General features: G+C 41.2%; 1 protein-coding gene across 1 annotated transcript in view; it reads right to left on the reverse strand.

The window, feature by feature from the left end:
* LOC142149552 (NXPE family member 3-like) overlaps positions 1–20,586 on the reverse strand; it is a 45,824-nt gene extending 25,238 nt beyond the window's left edge. Inside the window, exons 1-2 of the mRNA XM_075204882.1 lie at positions 20,146–20,586; positions 15,872–16,092 (exon numbers count right to left, since the gene is read on the reverse strand). Of these exons, the coding sequence (XP_075060983.1) occupies positions 15,872–16,092; positions 20,146–20,586 (662 nt within the window). The remainder of the gene's footprint in view (positions 1–15,871; positions 16,093–20,145) is intronic.
* Between the last annotated feature and the right edge of the window lie 2,334 nt (positions 20,587–22,920).

The raw sequence follows: 22,920 nt of genomic DNA on the forward strand, positions 1-22,920 counted from the left end.
ACAAAACAATACGTAATGTCTGAATCTTACGATTAAGTCCCTCAATTGCAGTCAGAAGGATCAAAGCTCCTAAACACAGATAGTTCAAAATACAGGAATTTTCAATTTAAGTAACTTTATTTTGAATGCAACACATGTTTCTATGTTGAATAAAGGCCCCCTCTGCCACCTCTCATGACATAAATCTGTTTAGAACATACAATATATTGATCTTAATAAATATATAAGAAATCTTACTCGGAAGAAATATTATTTTTTAAATCATTTGCAATTACTCTGAATTTCAATTTGAGAAAACCAACTGAAAAAGAGATGTCTTTGTCCATACTAATCTTAAAAGCAAGCCGGCTCTTAATTCCACTTTTGCAAAAGGAAGTTTTCGTGACATTTCTTACCACCTAGTACAGGACGATTTTGAAAAGGATAATAATTAATCATAATATAAGCAAATAAGTTTCTCTAGAAAAGAAAGCAATTAACCAGCCACCCTGCCACTGTCTTTAAACTTGTTGTCAAAGGGGGGCACTGTTATTTGGAATAAATAAAAATACTATAGAGAAGTAAATAGATAATTAAGTAATACAGACACCTACAAACCACTGAAATGTGCTCCTAAGTCTTATAAATATAAACTGCTTTACTGAAGGCAGCCTTGGACTCTGGAATGCTTAACAAAGTAGAATTTGATTTTGTGCATATCAATCACCCATTTTAAATATTTTTTATTGTTTATATAAACTTCACAAATGTAACGCCCCTTTCCCCCCTTAGATGTGTGTACAGATTTGTGTGTCCACTTTTACCTGCTTTCCTTCGTTGTGCAGAGCCTCCACCTTAGTCAGGGTTCAGTAGGATCCTCGTGGGGTAATGTTCTTGGAATTATCAACACCAGAGACTAAGGAACCCTCCCCTCCACTTAACGCCACAAACACACACAAATGCAATAGCAATACAGCAGGCTTTATTAGTGAGATGTGGACTGCTAAAGGTTTTGCAAGTTTTATATATCTAAAATACATCTCTTTAAATCAAGCAGTGGTTTAAGGGTGACTTTGCGTGCAGCAAACACACAGCAATTTAGATACACACGTTTCTACTATATCAAATGAACATGACTATCTAATTGACATGGCAACAGTAAGAAAAGTAATTCTGTTACCTTACTCCAGTCGGACGTATTCTGATGGATGGAAGCAGGCTGGCCAGAGAGGAGTTCCTGATGAAGCTGGTGGGTAAGTGATCCCAGAAGCTGCTGAGATGGTGGCTCCAGGAGAGTTATTTCCAATATATTAGGAAATCAGTCAGGAGACTGCCAAGGGGTTTAAGCTGCTGTGAGTCCAAATGTCCAGAGCCAGGTTGATGCACGGTCTAACAATATTAGTAGGCAAGGTTCCAAGGGGTTAAACAATAGCAAGTCCAATTATCCAGGGCCAAATCGGTACACAGTTTAGCAAAGTTAGTAAGCGAACTTCCACAGGGTTAAACTGCAGCAAGTCCAATTATTCAGAGCCAGGTCCGTACATAATGTTGCAGTGTCAGTAAGCAAGGTTACAAGGGGTTAAACAGTAGCCGGACCAAGAAGTCATAAAGCAAGGTCAAAATACAGAAGTAAGTATCAGACACAGAGGCTGGATATTAACACAATTACCTAGAAATGCCTGCATGACAGAAGGTCCCTTTTAGAGTACCTGTAGGCACTTCTGGATGACCTCAGCAGGAAACTTTCAGAATGAATGAAAATGAATAGAAAGTTCTGCACATACTCAGAACTGCTGTCAATGGTTGCTAGGCAACACAGGAAGCCGGACGAGACTTCTGACAGAGGAGAGCTTGGGTAAGACAGGTAAAGGCTAAAGATTTGTAGCGGTGGACAGGCCATAGGAAGAGGCTTGCCGGTAACAAACATGCTGCTACTGTAGTCCCCATCGGCGGTGATGCTAATAGTAAATACACTTTAAACATGTCTCACTTGTTACATAAATCTAAGAGGTTGCTCTACTTTTTAATTGCTGTCCTGCAATATTGCTCTAACCACAATACTTCTCAGTAGCAATATATATTATACTCAATAACATAGTTGATGAGGTTGAAAAAAGACACCAGTCCATCAAGTTCAACCTATTTTGGATCTCCTGCTCTCCTGCACTTATATTTGAAATTGATTCAGAGTAAGCAACCGCCAATCTGTTTCAATTGTGAAAATCCCCCCAGACTCAATATTGCAGTCCTATTTTCACCCTATATCCACTACTATCCTTCATTTTAATTAACGGTCGTATCCCTGGATACACCTTTCCGCTAAAAAAATTGTCTAACCCTTTCTTAAACATATCTATTGAATCTGCCATCACAACCTTCCCTGGCAATGAATTCCATATCTTGACTGCCCTTAATGTAAAGAACCCCTTCCTTTGCTGGTTGTGAAATTTCCTCTCCTCTAACCTTAGGGGATGACCATGTGTCCTGTGTATAGTCCTTGGGGTAAAAAGTTCCCATGAAAGTTCTCTGTATTGACCCCATATGTATTTGTACATAGTAATCATATCTCCCCTTAGACGCCTCTTTTCTAAAGTAAACATGCCTAAACTGGCTAACCTTTCCTCATAACTTAATGACTCCATACCCTTTATCAATTTTGTCGCCCTTCTCTGAACCCTTTCTAGTTCCAAATTATCTTTTTTATAGAGTGGTGCCCAGAACTGTACTGCATATTCAAGATGAGGTCTTACCAACGATTTATACAGTGGCAAAATTACACTGTCTTCCCTTGCATCTATGCCCCTTTTTATGCATGCCAATACTTTGTTTGCCCTTGCAGCTGCTGCTTGACATTGAGCACTATTGCTAAGTCTACTGTCTACGAGCACTCCCAAATCCTTTTCTATTACAGGTTCTCCTAAATTTAATTCCATTTAATTTATAGATTGCGTTCTTTTTTTTGATCCCTGAATGCATAACCTTACATTTATCTGTGTTAAACCTCATATTCCATTTGGCGGCCCAATTCTCCAGTTTATTTAAGTCCCTCTGTAGAGAAGCTACATCTTGCTCTGATTTTATTACCTTACAGAGTTTAGTATCATCTGCAAAAATAGAAAATTTACTCTCTAAACCATTACCAAGGTCATTAATAAATATATTAAAAAGGAGTGGCCCCAGCACTGAACCTTGAGGTACTCCACTTAAGACTTTTGACCAATTAGAAAATGTTCCATTTATCACAACTCTCTGTTCCCTATTCTTTAACCAGTTTTCGATGCAAGTACAAATGTTGATTCCTAGACCCAGTTCCCTTATTTTGTAAACTAACCTCTTGTGTGGCACTGTATCAAAGGCCTTTGCAAAATCTAAATAGACCACATCTACTGTGCTGCCCTGGTCTAAGTTCCCACTAACTTCCTCGTAGAAACTAATTAGATTAGTTTGACATGACCTATCCCTCACAAATCCATGTTGATTCCCACTAATAATTTTATTGCGTACCAATTAATCCTGAATACTATCCCTTAAAATACCTTCCAGTAGTTTCCCCACTATTGATGTCAAGCTTACAGGTCTATAATTCTCTGGTTGTGATCTCGTCCCCTTTTTAAACAACGGCACCACATCTGCTATTCGCCAATCCCTTGGTACTGAGCCTGATAACAACAATAACAATTTCTTCAATTTCACTAACACATAGCATACAAGAATATTTGTATAATAAACATATGATTGCAATTATGCGGTCTTTTTAGCAGCTAATACTAATGCAGATCTCTTCTTCTCCTTCACAGAGGAAACAGGCATTTTGTTTTGCATATAGCACAGAGCAATGCCACAGTTCACTGTATTCCTCCACATTGGCTTAATACCGATAATCCCACACAGCAGCACTTTGCACTCCTAGGGGCATATTCAATTGTCCGCGGGATTGCCGAAAATCGAAAAAGCGTTAATACGGTAATTTACTCGCTGGATTTAAGCTTGCAACTCAGGGAGCTGCGAGCTGAAATCCAGCGAGAGATTACCGTATTAACGGTAATATTTTTTCCGTGCTCGAACCCGCAGACAATTGAATACCCCCCCTACTCTTCTCCAATAAACAGTTACCGTATATACTCGTGTATAAGCCGACTTTTTCAGCACATTTTTTATGCTGAAAAAGCCCCCCTCGGCTTATACACGAGTGAACTTACCTTCTCTGGTCCCTCAGCTCTTAACTTCTGCAGTGGAACGCATGTGCATTCCACTAACAGGAAGTTGGGCATTTGGAACGCAAACTTGCGGAGGTAAGTAAAATCTCTCTCTCTCGCTCTCTCTTTCGTATGCAAGGCTACCAATGTTACAAATAGAAAACTATCATCTGCAAATAACCACATTTTCAGAATAATGCCTATTAAAACAGGCACACTAGATTTGTATATTACTACTAGGGGACAATATATACCCCATGTAACCAGTGCCTAATTTGTTACTATTTATAAACGTTATGACTGGATCTGGCAAAGGGTTTGAAGTTGTGCAAATAATAGGAGGTTCTTAAATTCAGACAAGTTATTTAGTATAGGGATTCTATTTGCATGCAAGGAAATCAGTTGACCAATCCCAAAGCAGGCCAGGTTGGTCATACATAGGAACACAAGATTCTAGAACATTAAGAACACTCCTATAATTATGAATGTGGGTATATTGGTATGTGCACTTAACAGGAACAGGAATTATATAAACATTTATTTATATAGCTCCAGCATATTCTGTAGCACAGATATTGCCGCATTGACACACAAACTCATGTGCATCCTATAAATATGGACGCATTTACACCAGTGGGACAGTGGGCTGATGTGGGTATTTAATGATTTTTGGTACATTTGGAGACATTGTGGGAGCCTGAGTTGGACTGTACTTTCAGGGAGTATGTGCTTAGCAATGCGCACAGTTATGGTACTAGCTGTATATCTATTTATCTAATGCATAGAAGCCACCCCCCATTATTTTTATTTTTGAAATTTACCAGTAGCTGCTGCATTTCCCACCCTAGGCTTATACTCGAGTCAATAAGTTTTCCCAGTTTTTTGTGGTAAAATTAGGTGCCTCGGCTTATATTCGGGTCGGCTTATACTCGAGTATATACGGTACTTTGTCCAAGCGATTTGAATAAACACACTCCCTTCGCTGTCTTTCTTCCAAATTGACAAGAATGTAGAATACAATTTACACCCCTGCTTTTCCCTCTTTTCCATTCAGGTGTGAACATACAGTCACTTTAGCACATCACACAGTTAGGGCTTTCCCACAGATAGCAAATAATGTCAAGGTGTTTGGTGCAATTTTACTCAGTTTTAGACTCAGCCTACGTTCATTTTCTCTTCACCTTTAATATCACACTGATCAGCCACAACATTAAAACCATTGACAAGTGATATGAATAACATTGATCATCTCATTACAATGGCACATGTCTAGGGGTGGGATACATTAGGCAGCAAGTGAACAGTTAGTTCTTGAAGTTGATGTGCTGGAAGCAGGAAAAATGGGCAAGCGAGAGGATCTGAGCGACTTTGACAAGGGCCAAATTGTGATGGCTAGATTAGGTCAGTGCATCTCCAAGACGGCAGGTCTTGTGGGGTGCAGTGGTTAGTACTTACCAAAAGTGATCCAAGGAAGACAACCGGTGAGCCAACAAAAAGGTCATAGGAGTCCAAAGCAGCGCTGAGGATCGACTTCATACCGAAAAACAAGGCTGTTTTAGGACCTACTGAGCTACCACCTCTGTTCAGCTGTGGGACCCACAGAGCTCAACTGTCATTGCTGTTTCAACATCTGTTCAGCAACTCACTGGGCTCAGCTGTGATCGCTGTTACCATCTCTGTTTGACTGCTGGACCCTCCGCACCTAACTGCCAGCATCCTCCTGGACCTCGTCGTGTCAGAGCGGCAGTAACTGCCTACTCCACTAACCCCAGCCAGGGGGCGGTGAAGTATCCTTCACCTCTTCCATTGCCACACACAATTTGGATCAATTGTTCCTTTCTACTCTCTCATTACCTACCTTAAGTAATACACACTCATTCACATCTCTCCATCATGCACCTGCCCATTTTACAGTCTCTCCTATTTACTGTCACCATACTTCTCTTCAAACTCCTTTTCTTTCTCCATCATTCTATTCCTCCCTCCCCGATTATGATTTCCCCTTCACTACTTCTCTCCTCGCTAGTCTGTACACAGGAACTGTTTTGTCTCCTGCAAACACCACACTCACGAGCTTACATAAACAGAAATAAACGTCACACCCACAAATCATCCTCTCCTGTACTCTTTCTCACCCTGCTCCTTCTCATAGCTGCTGGTGATATCTTGCCTAACCCTGGTCCCCGTACAATCGCCATTATCTGCTCGCGCTTCTCGCTGCACCCCAAACCTTTCCATTCATCCTGTACTTCCAATCCCACCAACCTTATCCACATATATCCATTACCCTCTCTTCCCTTCTCCTGTGCACTATGTAATGCCAGATCTGTTTGTAACAAACTTGCATCCATCCATGATCTATTCATTTCTAAATCCCTCAACCTCCGTGCCATTACAGAAACTTGGCTCACCTCTGACACTACATCCCCTGCAGCTCTCTCTTATGGGGGACTCTCCCTCAGTCATACCCCCAGACCTGGAAACAGACAAGGTGGTGGAGTAGGCACTCTACTCTCTTCAAGCTGCACCTTCCAATTAATACTCTCTGAACCAGCTCATTCTCTTCCTTTGAAGTCCACTCATCTTATCATCTCAGCCTACAACTTGCCCACTCAACCTTATTCCCTCCCAACTACTCCACTCCCTCTCCTCCACTGCATGCCCACCTCTAACTCACTTATTCAACCTGTCTCTCTCCACTGGCACATTTCCATCCTCCTTTAAACATGCACTCATCTCACCTATTCTAAAGAAACCATTTCTCGATCCAGCCTCTCTCTCCAAATACCGCCCTATTTCTCTTTTTCCCTTTGCCTCCAAACTACTCTCCTCTCATTCCATTCTCAACTCTCTGCAATCAAGCTTCCACCCCCAACATTCCATTGAAACTGCTCTCACAAAAGTGACCAATGATCTACTTCCTGCAAAATCTAATGCTAATTTCTCCATACTCATTCTCCTAGACCTCTCTGCTGCTTTTGATACTGTTGATCACCCTCTTCTCCTACACACCCTTCACTCCATTGGCCTTTGTGACATAGTCCTTTCCTGGTTCACTTCCTACCTATCGAACCGCTCCTTTAGTGTTTCCACCTCTGGCACATCCTCCCCTCCACTCTCATTATCTGTTTGGGTCCCACAAGGCTCTGTTTTTAGCCCTTTACTTTTATCATTGTACACCCCCTCTTTTGGGGCACTAAGGCACTCATTTGCCCTCCAATACCACCTCTTCGCTGATGACACCAATATCTATATCTCTTTCCCTGACCTCTCTCCTTCTATACTATCTCGTGTAACCAACTGTCTTTCTGCTACCTCCACATGGATGCCCCAACGTTACCTGAAGCTCAACATGTCCAAAACAGAACTTATCTTCCCTCTTGCCAGAATCACAACCTGCCCTCAAATCTCCTTCACTGTCAATAACAACACAATTTCCTGAGTCTCCCAAGCCTGCTGCCTTGGTGTCATACTTGACACCACCCTCTGCTTTAGTCCTCACATCCAATCTCTATCCCAGTCCTGTCGACTCCATCTTAAAAACATTGCCACAATATGCCCCTTTCTTACTCAACATGCTACTAAAACTCTTATCCATTCTCTCATCATCTCCCATCTTGACTATTGCAACCCCCTGCTATCTGGCATTCCTGACACCTATATATCCACACTTCAATCCATCCTAAATGCTGCTGCAAGACTGATCATCCTCTCTCACTCTTCAACATCTGCTGCACCACTTTGCAAATCCCTACACTGGCTCCCTGTGTCCTCCAGAATCAAATTCAAATTACTCACCCTCAACAACAACACCCCTGCATACATCTCAAATCTCATATCTAATATACTCTCCTTTCCGCCCTCTTAGATTTTCAAACAGATTGTCACCTCTGACTTGAACCTTGTCTCGTCTCTGATAACCACCTCTCACTGCCACCAACAAGACTTCTCCCGTGCTGCTCCGCACTTACTGAATTCCCTACCACGCTCAATTAGACTTTCCCACAGCCTTCAAATCTTTAGATACTCTTGAAAACCCATCTCTTTCTTAGAGGTAAACTTATCCTCGACAACACTATTCACACTAATGCACCCTCACAACTATCCCAATCTCCACTCTGAGCCACACTCGCTCTTCTTGTTTCAGCTGTGCCCTCTTTCTCTTACAATGTAAGCTCTCTAATGAGCAGGGTCCTCCATACCCTTTGTCTTCATGTCTCCATTCATTTTGTCTGCCTTGTCTGTTATTGTTTTACATATGTATTTTATGTATGTCCTTGTCTTCCCTACTGTACAGCGCTGCGCAGCACTTTGGCGCCTTACAAATCTACAATAATAATAATAATAGCAATCCCACAGAAGAGCTTGATGACAGCACTAATTGCTGAAAAAGTTACTGCTGGCTAAAATAGAAAGGTGCCAGAACACATGATGCATCGTAGATGGCTGCGTACAGGACTGTGTAGCCACAGACCAGTCAGACTGCCAATGCTGATCACTATCCACCACTCAAAATGCCTATAAGGGGCACATAAGCACCAGAACTGGACTATGAAGCAATAGAAGAAGGTGGCCTAACCTGATGATTCACATTTTCTTTTACATCATGTGGTCAGCTGGGTGTATGTGCATCATTTACCTGTGGAAAAGATGGTCCCAGGATGCACTATGGGAAGAAGGCAAGCTGACGTAGGCAGTGTGATGCTCTGGGCAATGTTCTTCTGGGAAACATTGGGTCCTGGCATTCATCTGGATGTTACTTTGACATGTGCCACATAACTAAACATTGTGGCCTGCCAACTTCACCCCTTCAAGGCAACGGTAGTCCCTGTTGGCAGTGTCCTCTTTCAGCAAAATAATGAGGCCTGTCACACTGCAAAAATTGTTCAGGAATGGTGTGTAGAACATGATAAAGTGTTCAAAGTATTGACTTGGCCTCCAAATTCCCCAGATCTCCACCCAATTGAGCTTCTGTGGGATGTGCTGGAAAAAGTCCAAGCCATGGAGGCCCAGCCTTGCAACTTATAGGACTTACTCTTTCTGACAGAGTTTGGTGGAGTCCCTCAGGATGTCTGCCTTCCTGAATGCCTCTCAGAATCTACAACTGCCATTTGTAACGGCTCCTTCACACACACCCCCCCTCCTCACTGTATGCTGGGGGATGTAGTTCTCTACGGACAGTGGAGGTATCTAAATCACATGTGCGGCTTGCTCGGATCGCCAGCACTACAGAAAGATCAGATAAATTAAGCTAAAAAGGCCTATAATTTCTGGAAGAGATTCTTTGACATAAGGTCTTTACAAATAAGTTCTTTCAGGACTTGGTAGTGAAATTGCCATCTTACCTTAGAAATTCCACACAGATCATCAAAATTCTATTATAAATATGTGAGAAGACAATTGCATTTTTGTTGCTGTGCCATTATTCTATGCCTCCATAAGACACAATCAAGGGATTCAGACAGTTATATTTTGTTTGTAAGAGGAGGGAGATTTGGATATTTCACAAATTCCACTTATCATGGAGAATTTTTCTTTTATTCTTGAGTACATTTATTTTAAATATTTGGACCAATTTTATTTACAAAAGCAAGGCACAACAATTGGGTCAAGGTTAGCTCCCAGTTATGCAAAATTAGTTAAAAGTTATCCAAATTGGCATCTTTATAATAACAACATTATTTTTATTTAAAACATGTTAAATACATTTTTAAAATGTTTAAATAATAAAGTGCTGAATTTGAAAGTTTAATCTAATAGAGACATAGAGAAAACAAAAGCATTAAGACTAAAACTAACTTTAAAACACTTGAGTCCAATAAATATTTAATACCTATAATTTGACATAACCCATAGTGGATTAAAAACATTATGAAATGTCAACTCAGAAGAGTAAGAAAAAATTGTACAGACACACACTCCGCCTCGCGGTGTCTCTCGTACGTTCCAGAGACACCTCACATCTAATGAACCTCCCCCATAGTGTTCTCTATCTTTACATTACATGTACCCCTTTGAATTAGAGATGCTCAGGCTCGGTTTTCAGATTACCAAACCCACCAGTACATTGTCAATCCGAGTACTGAGCCAAGCTGGCTCGGTGCTTTCCCGCTTCCTCGGATCTGAATCGAAGCAAAACATCATTGTTGCATTGTCGGATCTCGGGGTTTTGGATACCATAAGTACCTCCCTCCCCAGGAGATCCAGCGCCATTGCTCACACAGAAACAGGAGTAGCAGTGTTTTTGTCACTCTCTATTCTTCAGTAATATTGCTCAGTGCCATTGCTCATACAGAAACAGGAGGGGTAGCAGTGCTTTTGTCACTTGGACAAAAATTGACTGGAAATAACTGAAAATTAATGTTACTAAGTTTAATAGTAATGTAGGAACAAAAAAGAGCCAAATTATGAGATTTTAGCATATTTTAGCAATTTTTTTTTTAAAAAAGATCCAAAACCAAAACCAAAACACGTGAGGACGGTTTTGCCAAAACCAAGACCAAAACCAAAACACAAAGTTAATACAGATCCAAAACCAAAATCAAAAATAAAATACGGGGATCAGTAAACATCCCTACTTTGGATACATGTAATTCTCATATACACATATCATATACATTATTCATTGTCATAGATTATAATAGCAGTGGCTACTATGTATAATGGCTCTGTCAGTATATCCAGTTTCTGTTGTCTTTTTATACATATTTTGTAGAGATGTTCACTGACCCTTGTGTTCTGGTTTTGATTTTGGTTTTGGAACTGGATTAACTTCGTGTTTTGGTTTTGGCAGAACTGCCCTTGCGTGTTTTGGTTTTTGTTTTGGATCTTGATTTTTTTCTAAAATCCCTATTTTTTTTGCTAAAATCACATAATTTTGCTCTTTTTTTTCCTACATTATTATTAACCTCAATAACACTAAGTTCAAGTCATTTGCGGTCAATTTTGACCACCTCACATATATTTTTCATACACTTTCAAACAAAGACTGCAGCGACCTGGCTGGATACTAAGCGACAGAGCAACAACACAAACACACAGCAGTTCATAGCATAGCTAGGAAACATTGCCACAAAGCAGTGGCAGAAAAGAAAAGTGATGCAAGATGGAATTGTTCTTGGGCCCTTCCACCCACCCTTTTGTAAGATATTGAAAATGACATGTACAGTTTAACAAAGCAAGCACTCTAGCGACAAGCAGTGCCACTTTTGTGGGTGAAGTGCTTGCTTTGTTTGGGCCCCAACAAAACAAGCTAACAATGGGCTTAAGGCACCTAAGCAAACAGTGCTGTTAATGAACTCTACTGTGGCAAGTCATGCACCAGTGGAAGCAGTTCTTGCCGGTGATAAGAAGAAGGCCATTGTCATGCCTGAGCAAAAGACCAAAGAATCCACCTCTAATGTGTAGAATTATTTTTACACAAATCCTGACAACAGTTGTCTAGCCATTTCTAGCACTGTAAAGCCACAGTCAGTAGAGGTAGGGACCTAAACTATCTAGGAACCTCATCCATATTACACCATTTGAAGCGAGTTCATGAAAAGCTTTTGTGAAATTTAGAAACTTATGCTAAAAAATAACAACAAGCAGTCCAGCATCAGCTACCTCCCTTCTCCCAGCTAGATCCCAGCACCTGCAATCTACACCCCAACACCTTCATCATCAATATCCTCACAAGTGATCAGAGTTAGTCCTGCATCCAAGTTTCTAAGGCGAGATGACTTCTCCCCTATCCAGGACTCCTCAGAAGAATCCTTGAGCATTAGGCCCTCTGCTGCTGCTCCTGCTGCTGGGGGTGGATCTTCAACCCAGAAGCAGACCAAGAAGAAGACTACTAGCAGTTTACAACAATTGACTGTTAAACAATCCTTTGCAAGAGGAAGCAAGTATGAAAGCTGTCACCCAGTCGCAAAGCGGAGCACTGGGTGATCTGCATTCAACATCCACTATTAATGCAGCTGGATTTAGACAGTTACTTGAGGTCTTCTGCCCCGTTACCAAATTCCATCACAACACCATTTTACTAGAAAAGCTATTCCTCACCTCTACCAGAAGGTTCGTAAGAATTTACTTACTGTGTAACAAAATGCCATTCTGTCCACTGTACACTTAACCACAGATATGTGGACAAGTGGAACTGAGCAAACTAAAGATTATATGATTATGACAGCCCACTGGGTTGGTGATTTGCCTTCACCAGGAAAAACAGCAGCAGCATGTACCCAAGAATGTCACATTTTTCAGAGGCAGCTACTCTATGTATCATCTGCTTCACTAAGAGACATATTATTATTATTATTATTATTATTATCATGGATTTATAAGGCACCACAGTGCTCCACTGCGCCGCACAGTAGGGAAGACAATGACATACATAAAACTGGACATACGTAAAACAAGAACAGACAAGGCAGACAAAATGAATGGAGACAGAAAAACAAAGGGTATAGAGGACCCTGCTCATTAGAAAACATACATTTCAAAGGGAAGAGGGCACAACTGAAACAAGAGGAGCAAGTGTGGCTCAGAGGGGAGATTGGGATAGTTGTGAGGGTGCATTAGTGTGAATAGTGTTATCGAGGATCAGGTCACTTCTAAAAAAGAGATGGGTTTTCAAAGAGCATCTAAAGATTTGAAGGCTGTGGGAAAGTCTGATTGAGCGCGGTAGGGAATCCCATAAGTGGGGAGCAGCATAGGAGAAGTCTTGAAGGCGGGAGTGAGAGGTGGTTACCAGAGACGAGACAAGGCGCAGGTCAGAGGTGACAACCTGTTTGAAAAACTAAGGGATGTCATTAAAACATGGCTTAGCCTTCCTGAGGATATGTGATTTCTGATAACGGCACCAATATTGTTAGAGCGTTACAGTGGGGGGAATTCCATGACATTCCCTATTTTGCTCACACAATCAACTTGGTGGTACAGAACATGACAATGACATGCAGGAGATGCTGTCTGTGTCCCAAAATATTTACGGTCATTTTCGGAATTCTGCAACAGCATGTAGGAGAATGCAGCAGCTGAAAGAAGAATAGAATTTAGGGGGAATGTACTTTAGTCCAGCGCAGTGAAGAATACTTTCCGTGTTGTGCAAGGTGCTGAAACCACTTGAAGTAGTCACCTGTGAAGAGAGTGCAGGCACTGTTAGCTTGAGTCAAGTGATTCCCTTAATTAGACTTTGAAAAGCAGCAAGAGAAATTGAAGGAGGAAATGAAACAAAGCAATTCTGCTAATCATATTGAACTTGAAGACTAACTACTATATTCGCTTAGCCAGGATCCAAGAGTTTTCAACATCTTGAAATTGGATCATTACATTTTGCCAACTGTGCTTAATCCTAGGTTTAAGAGCTATGTCTTCTCTTTCTTTCCAACTGACCCAGATGTCAAGAGATGCAATGAGCTCCTGGCCAACAAGCTGACAGCTCAAGTGGTACATGACACAATGACATCTCCTTCAGTTTCCTTGGAAATTGCTGCTAGGAAAAAACCTAGCTTTCCCAAGACACCCAGTGGTGATCCAGATGAGTCTGCACAACATTTTGGCATTTGGTCTGGTCTAAAAGAATTGCCCAAAAATCGTGACAGCTCTTCCGTAAAATGAACTACAAATTCCATGAGGAAGGCCAATACCGGCAATTACATCAAAGAACACAGACTTCTGTAATGGTGGATTCCAGCGGGGATGAACTAGTATTGTTTGAGGATGATGTACACACTGATGAGGGTGAATATGATGACAGTGTAGATTGCAGGTGCTGAGATCTAGCTGAGAGAAGGGAAGTAGCTGATGCTGGACTGCTTGTTGTTATTTTTTAGCATAAGTTTCTAAATTTCAGCTAGCTGATTTTGATATGCTTGGAAATATTTTGGGTAGAATGGCATGTTGGCAATTTTATGTTTTTCTATAGTAAACTTTCACCTTTATTAGAGAGGTGTTTTTTTCTTTATAAAGGTACAAACTTTTTATTTAAATTTTTGTTTCCCTGACTTAAAACCCCTATGAACTTGAACATAGGCTTTAGCACATGAGGTAGAGGGATTAGTATAATCATGACTGAGACTGGAGAGTGACAAGAACAATGTGACTGAGACTGGAGAGTGACAAGGATGCTGCCACCCCTCCTATGTCTGTATGAGCTATGGCACAGTAAAATGTGACTGGAGACTTTTAATAGCACTGCCAGCCCTATTATTTGAATTGCTGCTTCAGCACTAAACACTGCCACCTCTCCTATTTCTGGGTGAGCTTTGGCACAGTACAATGTAACTGGCGATTTTGAAGAACACTGCCAACCCTATTATTTCTATTTCAGCAATGACAATTAGCAATGGAGCAATGGAGCTGTCCTTTTGGTGTGTTAGCTATATAACACCGTACAATGTGACTGCAGATTTAGTCCAATACTACCAGCCCTATTATTTCTATTTCAGCAATGACAATTTGAAATGGAGCTATCCTGTTGATGTGTTAGCTATATGACACTGTACAATGTGACTGCAGATTTAGACCAAGACTGCCAGCCCTATTATTTCTATTTCAGCAATGACAATTAGCAATGGAGCATTGGAGCTCTCCTGAATATCACTGGAGACTCTGAAGAACACTGCTACCCCTCCTCTTTCTTTTCTAGTTATGACGCTGCCCAACTGCACTAGAGACTGCCAAGAACCGTGCTACCCCTTCTGTGTCCCTCTGTGAAATGGATCGCCCTGGAGGGCAGTACTTATAGAATTCCAAACTAGCAAGACCTGATGACATAACAATGACGTTTTGCCTCATCTTCAATACCGAGGGCGCGCGAAAGTACTGAGCTGGCTCGGCTCGGTACTGGGATCTGCTAAGTTCAGGTGGGTTCGGTTCTCGGGGAGCCGAGCCTGAGCATCTCTAATATTTTGAACATATTAAGTTTCTATGTTGGTAATTGTAGTGATAACAACTCCTACAATAATATGAAGAGTGTTGCAACATTTTGAATTTTTCAGGTTTAGTGTGGTCATGTGACTCTTTACAAGTTAGAACGTTCCATTATGCACATTATATACAGGGTTTAGCGTATTCCTGATCATAAAAGATGATTGGTCATAGTCTATGGGGTTGGCTGGGCTGATGGCAGGGGAGCATTTCCCCCTCGGTCCGGTCACATGTGAGCTACCTAGGGCTGGGTTACTGGGCTTCTTGCATTTCATTCCATTTAAAATGTTTCTAATAGGCTGCAGAGCCGAGTCTTGCCCCCCCCCCCCCCCAAGCTAATATATGCCAGCAAACCCTTGGACATAGATTGCATCTTTACTACGATAAGATCAGTCGTTGTCTTTCAGGTCCGACAGTGTCTTGAATCATGTGACGTTAATGTTTGTACTTCTCATAACAGCAATTGCAGTTCTTACGTCCTTGTATTCAGTTTTCATCATAATTATTCCTCTAACTGTCTTTGAAACATTACATGGAATATTTTATTTTTGATGAGCATAAGCTTGTAAATCATATTATATTTGTATTTACCTTTTCCTTCTTTTCATAAATTATATCACATATTTTAATTCTTAATATCAAAAATCTAGCATGTGCTTGCCTTTATGAGCATGTGAATCAAGGAGATTCTGAGTTTGCATATTTCTCTTTGCTTGCCCTTTTATTTCAGACAAACCTGTTATTTGTAGTTAAGGAATGACAACCTGTCTCACAGACTCACTCACCCACTCAGCAGAGAGTTCTCCAGTTGGTTTGTCACTCTGCGGTATCCACCCATGGAGTGATAGACCCAGGAGTCACAAGGCAGCTTCCGTGGCCTCACACACTGCCACGTGTCACCAGAGACGGGGTCCCTGTATTGGCACACGTCCTTTCCCTCCAGTTCCAGGTTACACTCCAACATCTCGCTGCTACCGTTATATTTGAAATATCCATAGAAATAAACCTGCAAAGCAGAACTGTATAATTTTTACCAGTGAAATATCAAGTAGTTCACCATGCCCCTCACTCTCAGGACACAAGTAATAAAGACAGTCCCCATATTCCCTCACTCTCAGGACACATGATCTAAAGACATTCCCCATGTCCCTTTACTCTCAGCACATGTAATAAAGACAGTCCCCATATCCCCTCACTCTCAGGACACATGTAATAAAGACATTCCCCATGTCCCTTTACTCTCAGCACATGTAATAAAGACAGTCACCATATCCCCTCACTCTCAGGACACATGTAATAAAGACATTCCCCATGTCCCTTTACTCTCAGCACATGTAATAAAGACAGTCCCCATATCCCCTCACTCTCAGGACACATGTAATAAAGACATTCCCCATGTCCCTTTACTCTCAGCACATGTAATAAAGACAGTCCCCATATCCCCTCACTCTCAGGACACATGTAATAAAGACATTCCCCATGTCCCTTTACTCTCAGCACATGTAATAAAGACAGTCACCATATCCCCTCACTCTCAGGACACATGTAATAAAGACAGTCCCCATATCCCCTCACTCTCAGGACACCTGACATAAAGACAGTCCCCTGTCCCGTCACTCTTAGGACACATGTAGTAAAGACAGTCCCCATATCCCCTCACTCTCAGGACACATGATCTAAAGACATTCCCCATGTCCATTTACTCTCAGGACACATGTAATAAAGACAGTCACCATATCCCCTCACTCTCAGGACACATGTAATAAAGACAGTCCCCATATCCCCGCATTCTCAGGACACATGATCTAAAGACATTCCCCATGTCCCTTTACTCTCAGCACATGTAATAAAGACAGTCCCCATATCCCCTCACTCTCAGGACACATGTAATAAAGACAGTCCCCATGTCTCTTTACTCTCATGACACATGTAATAAAGACAGTCACCAAACCCCCTCACTCTCAGGACACATGTAATAAAGACAGTCCCCATATCCCCTCACTCTCAGGACACCTGACATAAAGACAGTCCCCTGTCCCGTCACTCTTAGGACACATGTAGTAGAGACAGTCCCCATATCCCCTCACTCTCAAGACACATGATCTAAAGACATTCCCCATGTCTATTTACTCTCATGACACATGTAATAAAGACAGTCACCATATCCCCTCACTCTCAGGACACATGTAATAAAGACAGTCCCCATATCCCCTCACTCTCAGGACACCTGACATAAAGACAGTCCCCTGTCCCGTCACTCTTAGGACACATGTAGTAAAGACAGTCCCCATATGCCCTCACTCTCAGGACACATGATCTAAAGACATTCCCCATGTCCATTTACTCTCAGGACACATGTAATAAAAACAGTCCCCTGTCCCCTCACTCTCAGGACACATGTAATAAAAACAGTCCCCTGTCCCCTCACTCTCAGGACACATGATCTAAAGACAGTCCCCTGCCCCTCACTCTCAGGACAGATGTAATAAAGACAGTCCCCATGTCCCTTTACTCTCAGGACACATGACCTAAAGACATTTCCCGTGTCCCTTTACTCTCAGGACACATGTAATAAAGACAGTCCATATATCTACTCACGCTAACAATTAATTTAAGCTATATATGAGGATAAACAGTCCAGTACCCTAGAAGAAAATTTTAAAAGATTAAATTATTGAAGGAACTGTTGTATTTCTTGTTTCAGGGAATGGGAGCAGGTAATGTGAGTTAATGCAGATGTTGCACAGCACGGAGGGGTCGAGTTGGGAGATATTTTGAAACAAGTGAAGAGATGTATGTTGGTGCAGTTTGGTTGATGTCTTTGTATGTTATAAAAAGTATTTTATATTTATATTCTGTAAAATTAAGGCAACCAATGTGGGGCCTGACAGCAGGGAGCTGTAATTTTGCAATGAAAATTAGCCGATGCTTTCAAAATAGATTGTAAGGGTAATAATCTGGTTAGGGGAAGATCAGTAAGGGAAGCATTACAATAATCAATGCAGCGGATGATGAGTGCATGAATTAAAGTTGCAGAGTCTAGTGTGAGATACATGTATTGTCTGGAAATGTATGTAACCGTATTTGGATAAAGATTGTGGGGACAAAGGACAGTTATGTGTCAAAGATAAACACCTGGACAGCAAGTGGGGAAGGGTTTATTTTTTGTATCAACAGAAATAGAAATGTCAAGCAGGTAACTTTTGTTGGATGGTGGAAATATTATTAGCTCAGCATTTGAAATACATTCAGTACCGTGAACCAACAAAGATGGCCAGAGATACAGAGAGGATAGATTAATTTGGGTATCACCCGCAGAGAAGGGACATTGAAATCCAAAGAAGATTATAAATTTTCGAAGAAAAGTGCTATGGATAGAAAGAAGCAGAGGAGCAAGGACTGAGCCTTGTGGTGCTCTAACTGATACAGGAAGCAACGAGGAGGCGGGTCCAGAGAAACAACCACTAAAAGAGTGATTTGATATATACAGGATGATAATCTGGCATGGCAGTGTCTTGAAGCTCTAGAAAATGCTTCATTTGTATGAGAAGAGAGTGGTCAACAGTGTCAAAAGTAGCAGAGAGATCTAGGAGAATTAGAAGTGAGTAAGAGCATTTTAATAGTTGTGGTAAGTAGCAGAATTTGTGAAGAGTTTATTATAAATACGAGATTTACACAAATTATGTTCTATTTTTATAGCAGGTTTTTGGTTGCATTGTGTTAGTTTAGTGCGCTACGACGGACATTGAGACAGACTGTGAAGGGTCGCTGGAGCCACATGATCAATGGTTTTTCCTAGGGTTTGGTTAAGATGTGGAACTGCTATATCAGGAGAGCAGAATGTTGAAAGAGGAGATGGGGAAAGAAGCAGGGAAAAGTTGTTGATAATTATTTGAACTGGGAATCTTGCTGGTATGAGGAGACTTGGTAGAGAGGTTAAAGTAATGGTGGAGAAATTCTAATGATTCAATAGGTTGAAAGCTGTGTTAAAAAAACAGAAACTGAGCTTAATCTGGAGAATACGATAAGACAGAGACCGTCCCGATGAGTAGAAGAGTCAGTCCAATGGGAGAGGCCGAAAGAGGTGGTTCAAGAGAGTAGTTTGGAGACACAAGGAAAAGGTAGATCATCAATGGGGATATTGAAATCACTTAGGATGAATACTTTGTGGAACTTCATCCACGAGAGGGCGGCCATGTTGTGCCTGTGGGTCCAGAGCCTGAATTCACCTAAAAAGACTATAATGGGTTAAATTGTGGCATTGCTCTAGATACCCAAAAGCTAAGGTGATTATGCTTCTTTGTCTGGTTAAAGGGCTGCCCATTGTGTCATATATAGTCCAATTAGACTTCCTGAAGCCAAACACTGCAGGGGAACTGCTGCTGGCATTATGCACTGAGAGGAAGGACTCTGTGAGATCCTCTATGATAAACAGGTAGCAATACAGTGGGTCTGGACTATTTAACACCCTGCTGAACCCACACCACTATAGGAACCAGATCAGGGATAAAAGTGGGTTTCACACTACTTACAGAAGTCTTCTACTTGGGACAATTTTGACTAGGGGTTATACCATGTGTCAACTTGTCGCTGATTTTTGCTGTTAACATTAATCTTCAAGCCTCTGTGGACATTACCACTTTGTGAGCTTACCAAAAGCAGGGAGACATCGGACTTGGTCCCTTTCTTGCTGGTAGAGTAGGGAATATGTGTGTCTCAGCAGCTGTGATGTAACTCTGGGAAGGATGGTGAATATATCTCCTTTACGTTATGATTTACATGAAACTTGGTGTGATGAACCCCCTGGTACTTTTTCCTAAGCCTGAATGATTTCAAACCCAATAGGAAGTGCCAGGCTGAATCCCCCAGCCACATTGTGATAATTATTGACTGATTTAACTCCTAATGAGATTATCCTAAATATATTATCCTTATTACCCATATTATAAGTAAGTGATATTGGGAAAACACCAAAACACAAATACAATGTAATACTAATTGATCTGCATTTAATGTAGGATTTATAAGTGTTAGCTTAGTGAGGGCTACTCTGTATCACCTTTTCTGGGTGGCTCTCCCTCTTCTTTTTCAAAATATCCACAGCTTCACTAGAATGAATGAGCCTGATGTGCACCTCTGCTTGCCCTGGCCATGGGAGGAGTAATGTGGCCAAATAGCTACCATTATTATGGTCCTTTACATGTCCAGTCACACCAGCTTTAAGTGTTAGAGAGTATAACTTGGCCTGGAAGAAATCTCCACCATATTCCTTTGGTCGGCCCTTGTGATCCCGAGCTGTGATGACCACTTCCAGTGTCTCCCCAATCCTGTATGTGTCCCGTGCATTCAGCAGATGGTAGTCACAGTTAGTTGGGCTGGTAGAAAAATTATAATGTCTCACAGTGGTTGGAGGTTCAGGCCAATCAATCAGTCTTAAAAGTTTTTTGAAGTTGGGATCAACAGTTGTGGTAGAGACAGACATGTTTGGATGTGTCTGCATCTTAGCGGAGGGTGGTTTATACTTTTTCAAAAAATCAATTTTTAGGAACCTGTAAGTCAACTAAAGATATCACAAATTATAAACATTAGTCAGTTGAAAAATGGAAAGAAATAACAATTACGGAATAAACCAAAATTTAGCAACAGTACTCTGCAAAAATGTGGTGGCGGTCCCTCCTTGAGGACACGTGACATTTGAGGAAGACACCTGTAATCTAACTCCTTTGTATTTGGCAGCTGTTAGGAGTATAAGTATACAACTGGATAGTATTGACTTCAAAAGTACTGAGATCTAATACACTGCTAGAAATATCATCATCTTCTTACTGGATGGCCATGCTACTCCTTCTTTCTGGAGATGGTCCTCATTTTTAACAGTGCATAATCCCGAAGCTTTCTCTAGCAGCTCCTCCTGCCTCTATTCCATATAATGGAGATTGGAGTAAAGCTGAATTTTGCAAACGAGGTGTCCCGTGGGATGTCCACCACCAAAAAAATTGGGAACATTTAGTGAATCCCCCCCAATATAATAACACACTGTTCAAATGGGCAGTGACACATCAAAACTGTAGTTTAGGATCTCATGAAAATGAGGACATGAGGTCAAGTTTTGATCACGGTTGATAAGGAGTTGTGATTACCAGTGATTATGGTCTACTGATTAGTAAATAGTCCATCAATATATTATACCAAGACCTCATAAATAGTTATCACAAGAAAGAATCTGTTAAATTGTTATACGATTTAAAGTTGTGGTCATGAAAAGGCAACTATTATTCATTGGTTAGCAAACAACAGATACTATTAGCTCAATTTAAATGTTTATTTTTCACAATGGTTGAATGTATGTGTAGCCCAGTTATGCTACAATGAAGTCTTTTTCCTATAGCTAAGTGTAATCTTTGAATAAGTTATTACTGAAGCCTTAAAACAGTAAATTTAAGCTGCAAGATTTTAGTATTAATGAAACAATCTGACTATGAGAAGCAATCACAAAAACAGTTGCTGTGGTAATGTTTTGGTATTTATCAAAGCCTTCAATGCTATTGCTAAGGAGTCAATTGGTGGGACATAAATCCAAAGCAGGTGAAAAAAATATTTTATCGTCCTACATGTCTTGGCCGGAAGGTGAGTATCCATGGGACATTCTCACCAAATATGATATGTTGATCCTACTCTGGGGCTGCCAGCAGAAATTGAGGGGCCCAGTACAAATGTAACAGACAGGGCCCCCCTCCATCCTTCTACTACCCCACCCTCATTTATAAATTATTCTCCACCCAACATTTGCTTCCCGTCCCCCATTCTCTACAGTCACCCCCCCCATCCCTGGTTCCATCTAACCCCTGCAGCAGTTTACTTACCCCTCTGCGTCTTCGTGCTGTCTCCTTTTGGCTCCTCTCCAATGACAGCGCTGTGATGCTATTAATTACATGACATCAATAAGGCTGCAGGGAGCCTCTCTGCCTTGCTTCGGCTCTCTGTCCGGGAGCTGGACACCCAGGTGCCCGCTGGGGTGCCCTTCTCTGCAGTTGGGCCCCATACTGCTGTACTCCCTGTACCCCCTGATGGTGGCACTGATCCTACTAATGGACACAGTCTACATAGGACAGAACGGTTTTGAGGGTTGGAGTGCTTATGCTTTTGAACTGTAAAATACTAAAAATTAAGGATTTTAAGACACTGTGGGTCTGACTCATGTTAGGACTATAGTTCTGACCGCGTTCAAACCCAAGCAGAACTTAAGATAAGTTCCCATAAGAATCTGGGTGTAAGTACGCTTCACCTAAACGTCACTTGCCGTATGTAAACAGACAAAACAGTGCAGGATACGCACATGCATATGTGCAATGAAAAGTTCCATCAAAACTAATGCAAAAAAAAATTCTATAAAATAAATGATCAACTCATAATACTATAATCATTAACAAAAGTATGATTTCAATTTCTATTTTACATGAAATACATAAATCATGTTGTTCTAAATGCATATTGTACATACAATGCGGTTTTATATTCTCTCTTCAAAGACAAGGCCGTGATAGTCATCCTAATCATACATAGAAAGAACCTCATTATACCTTGACTATATATTTTCCTATGAAACTCAATTTAAGCTGGTATATTCTAAGTGATACTCTGTTTCTAAAAGTTACTTACCAGGGGTACAGCATTTAGGCTGGCCAAGGGTTTCCCAGATGTCATGTGCAGACCATCTACCACTCTGAGTCTGCAAGTTCAGTCAAGCCTACCACTCTCAATGGCGGTTAAACCAATACATCCGTTGTTAGCATGAACTCCAGATCCAAAGCATCCTTTTGGGACTGGGTTTTTA

This window comes from Mixophyes fleayi, chromosome 4, assembly GCF_038048845.1.
Source record: "Mixophyes fleayi isolate aMixFle1 chromosome 4, aMixFle1.hap1, whole genome shotgun sequence".
Lineage (NCBI taxonomy): Eukaryota > Metazoa > Chordata > Amphibia > Anura > Limnodynastidae > Mixophyes > Mixophyes fleayi.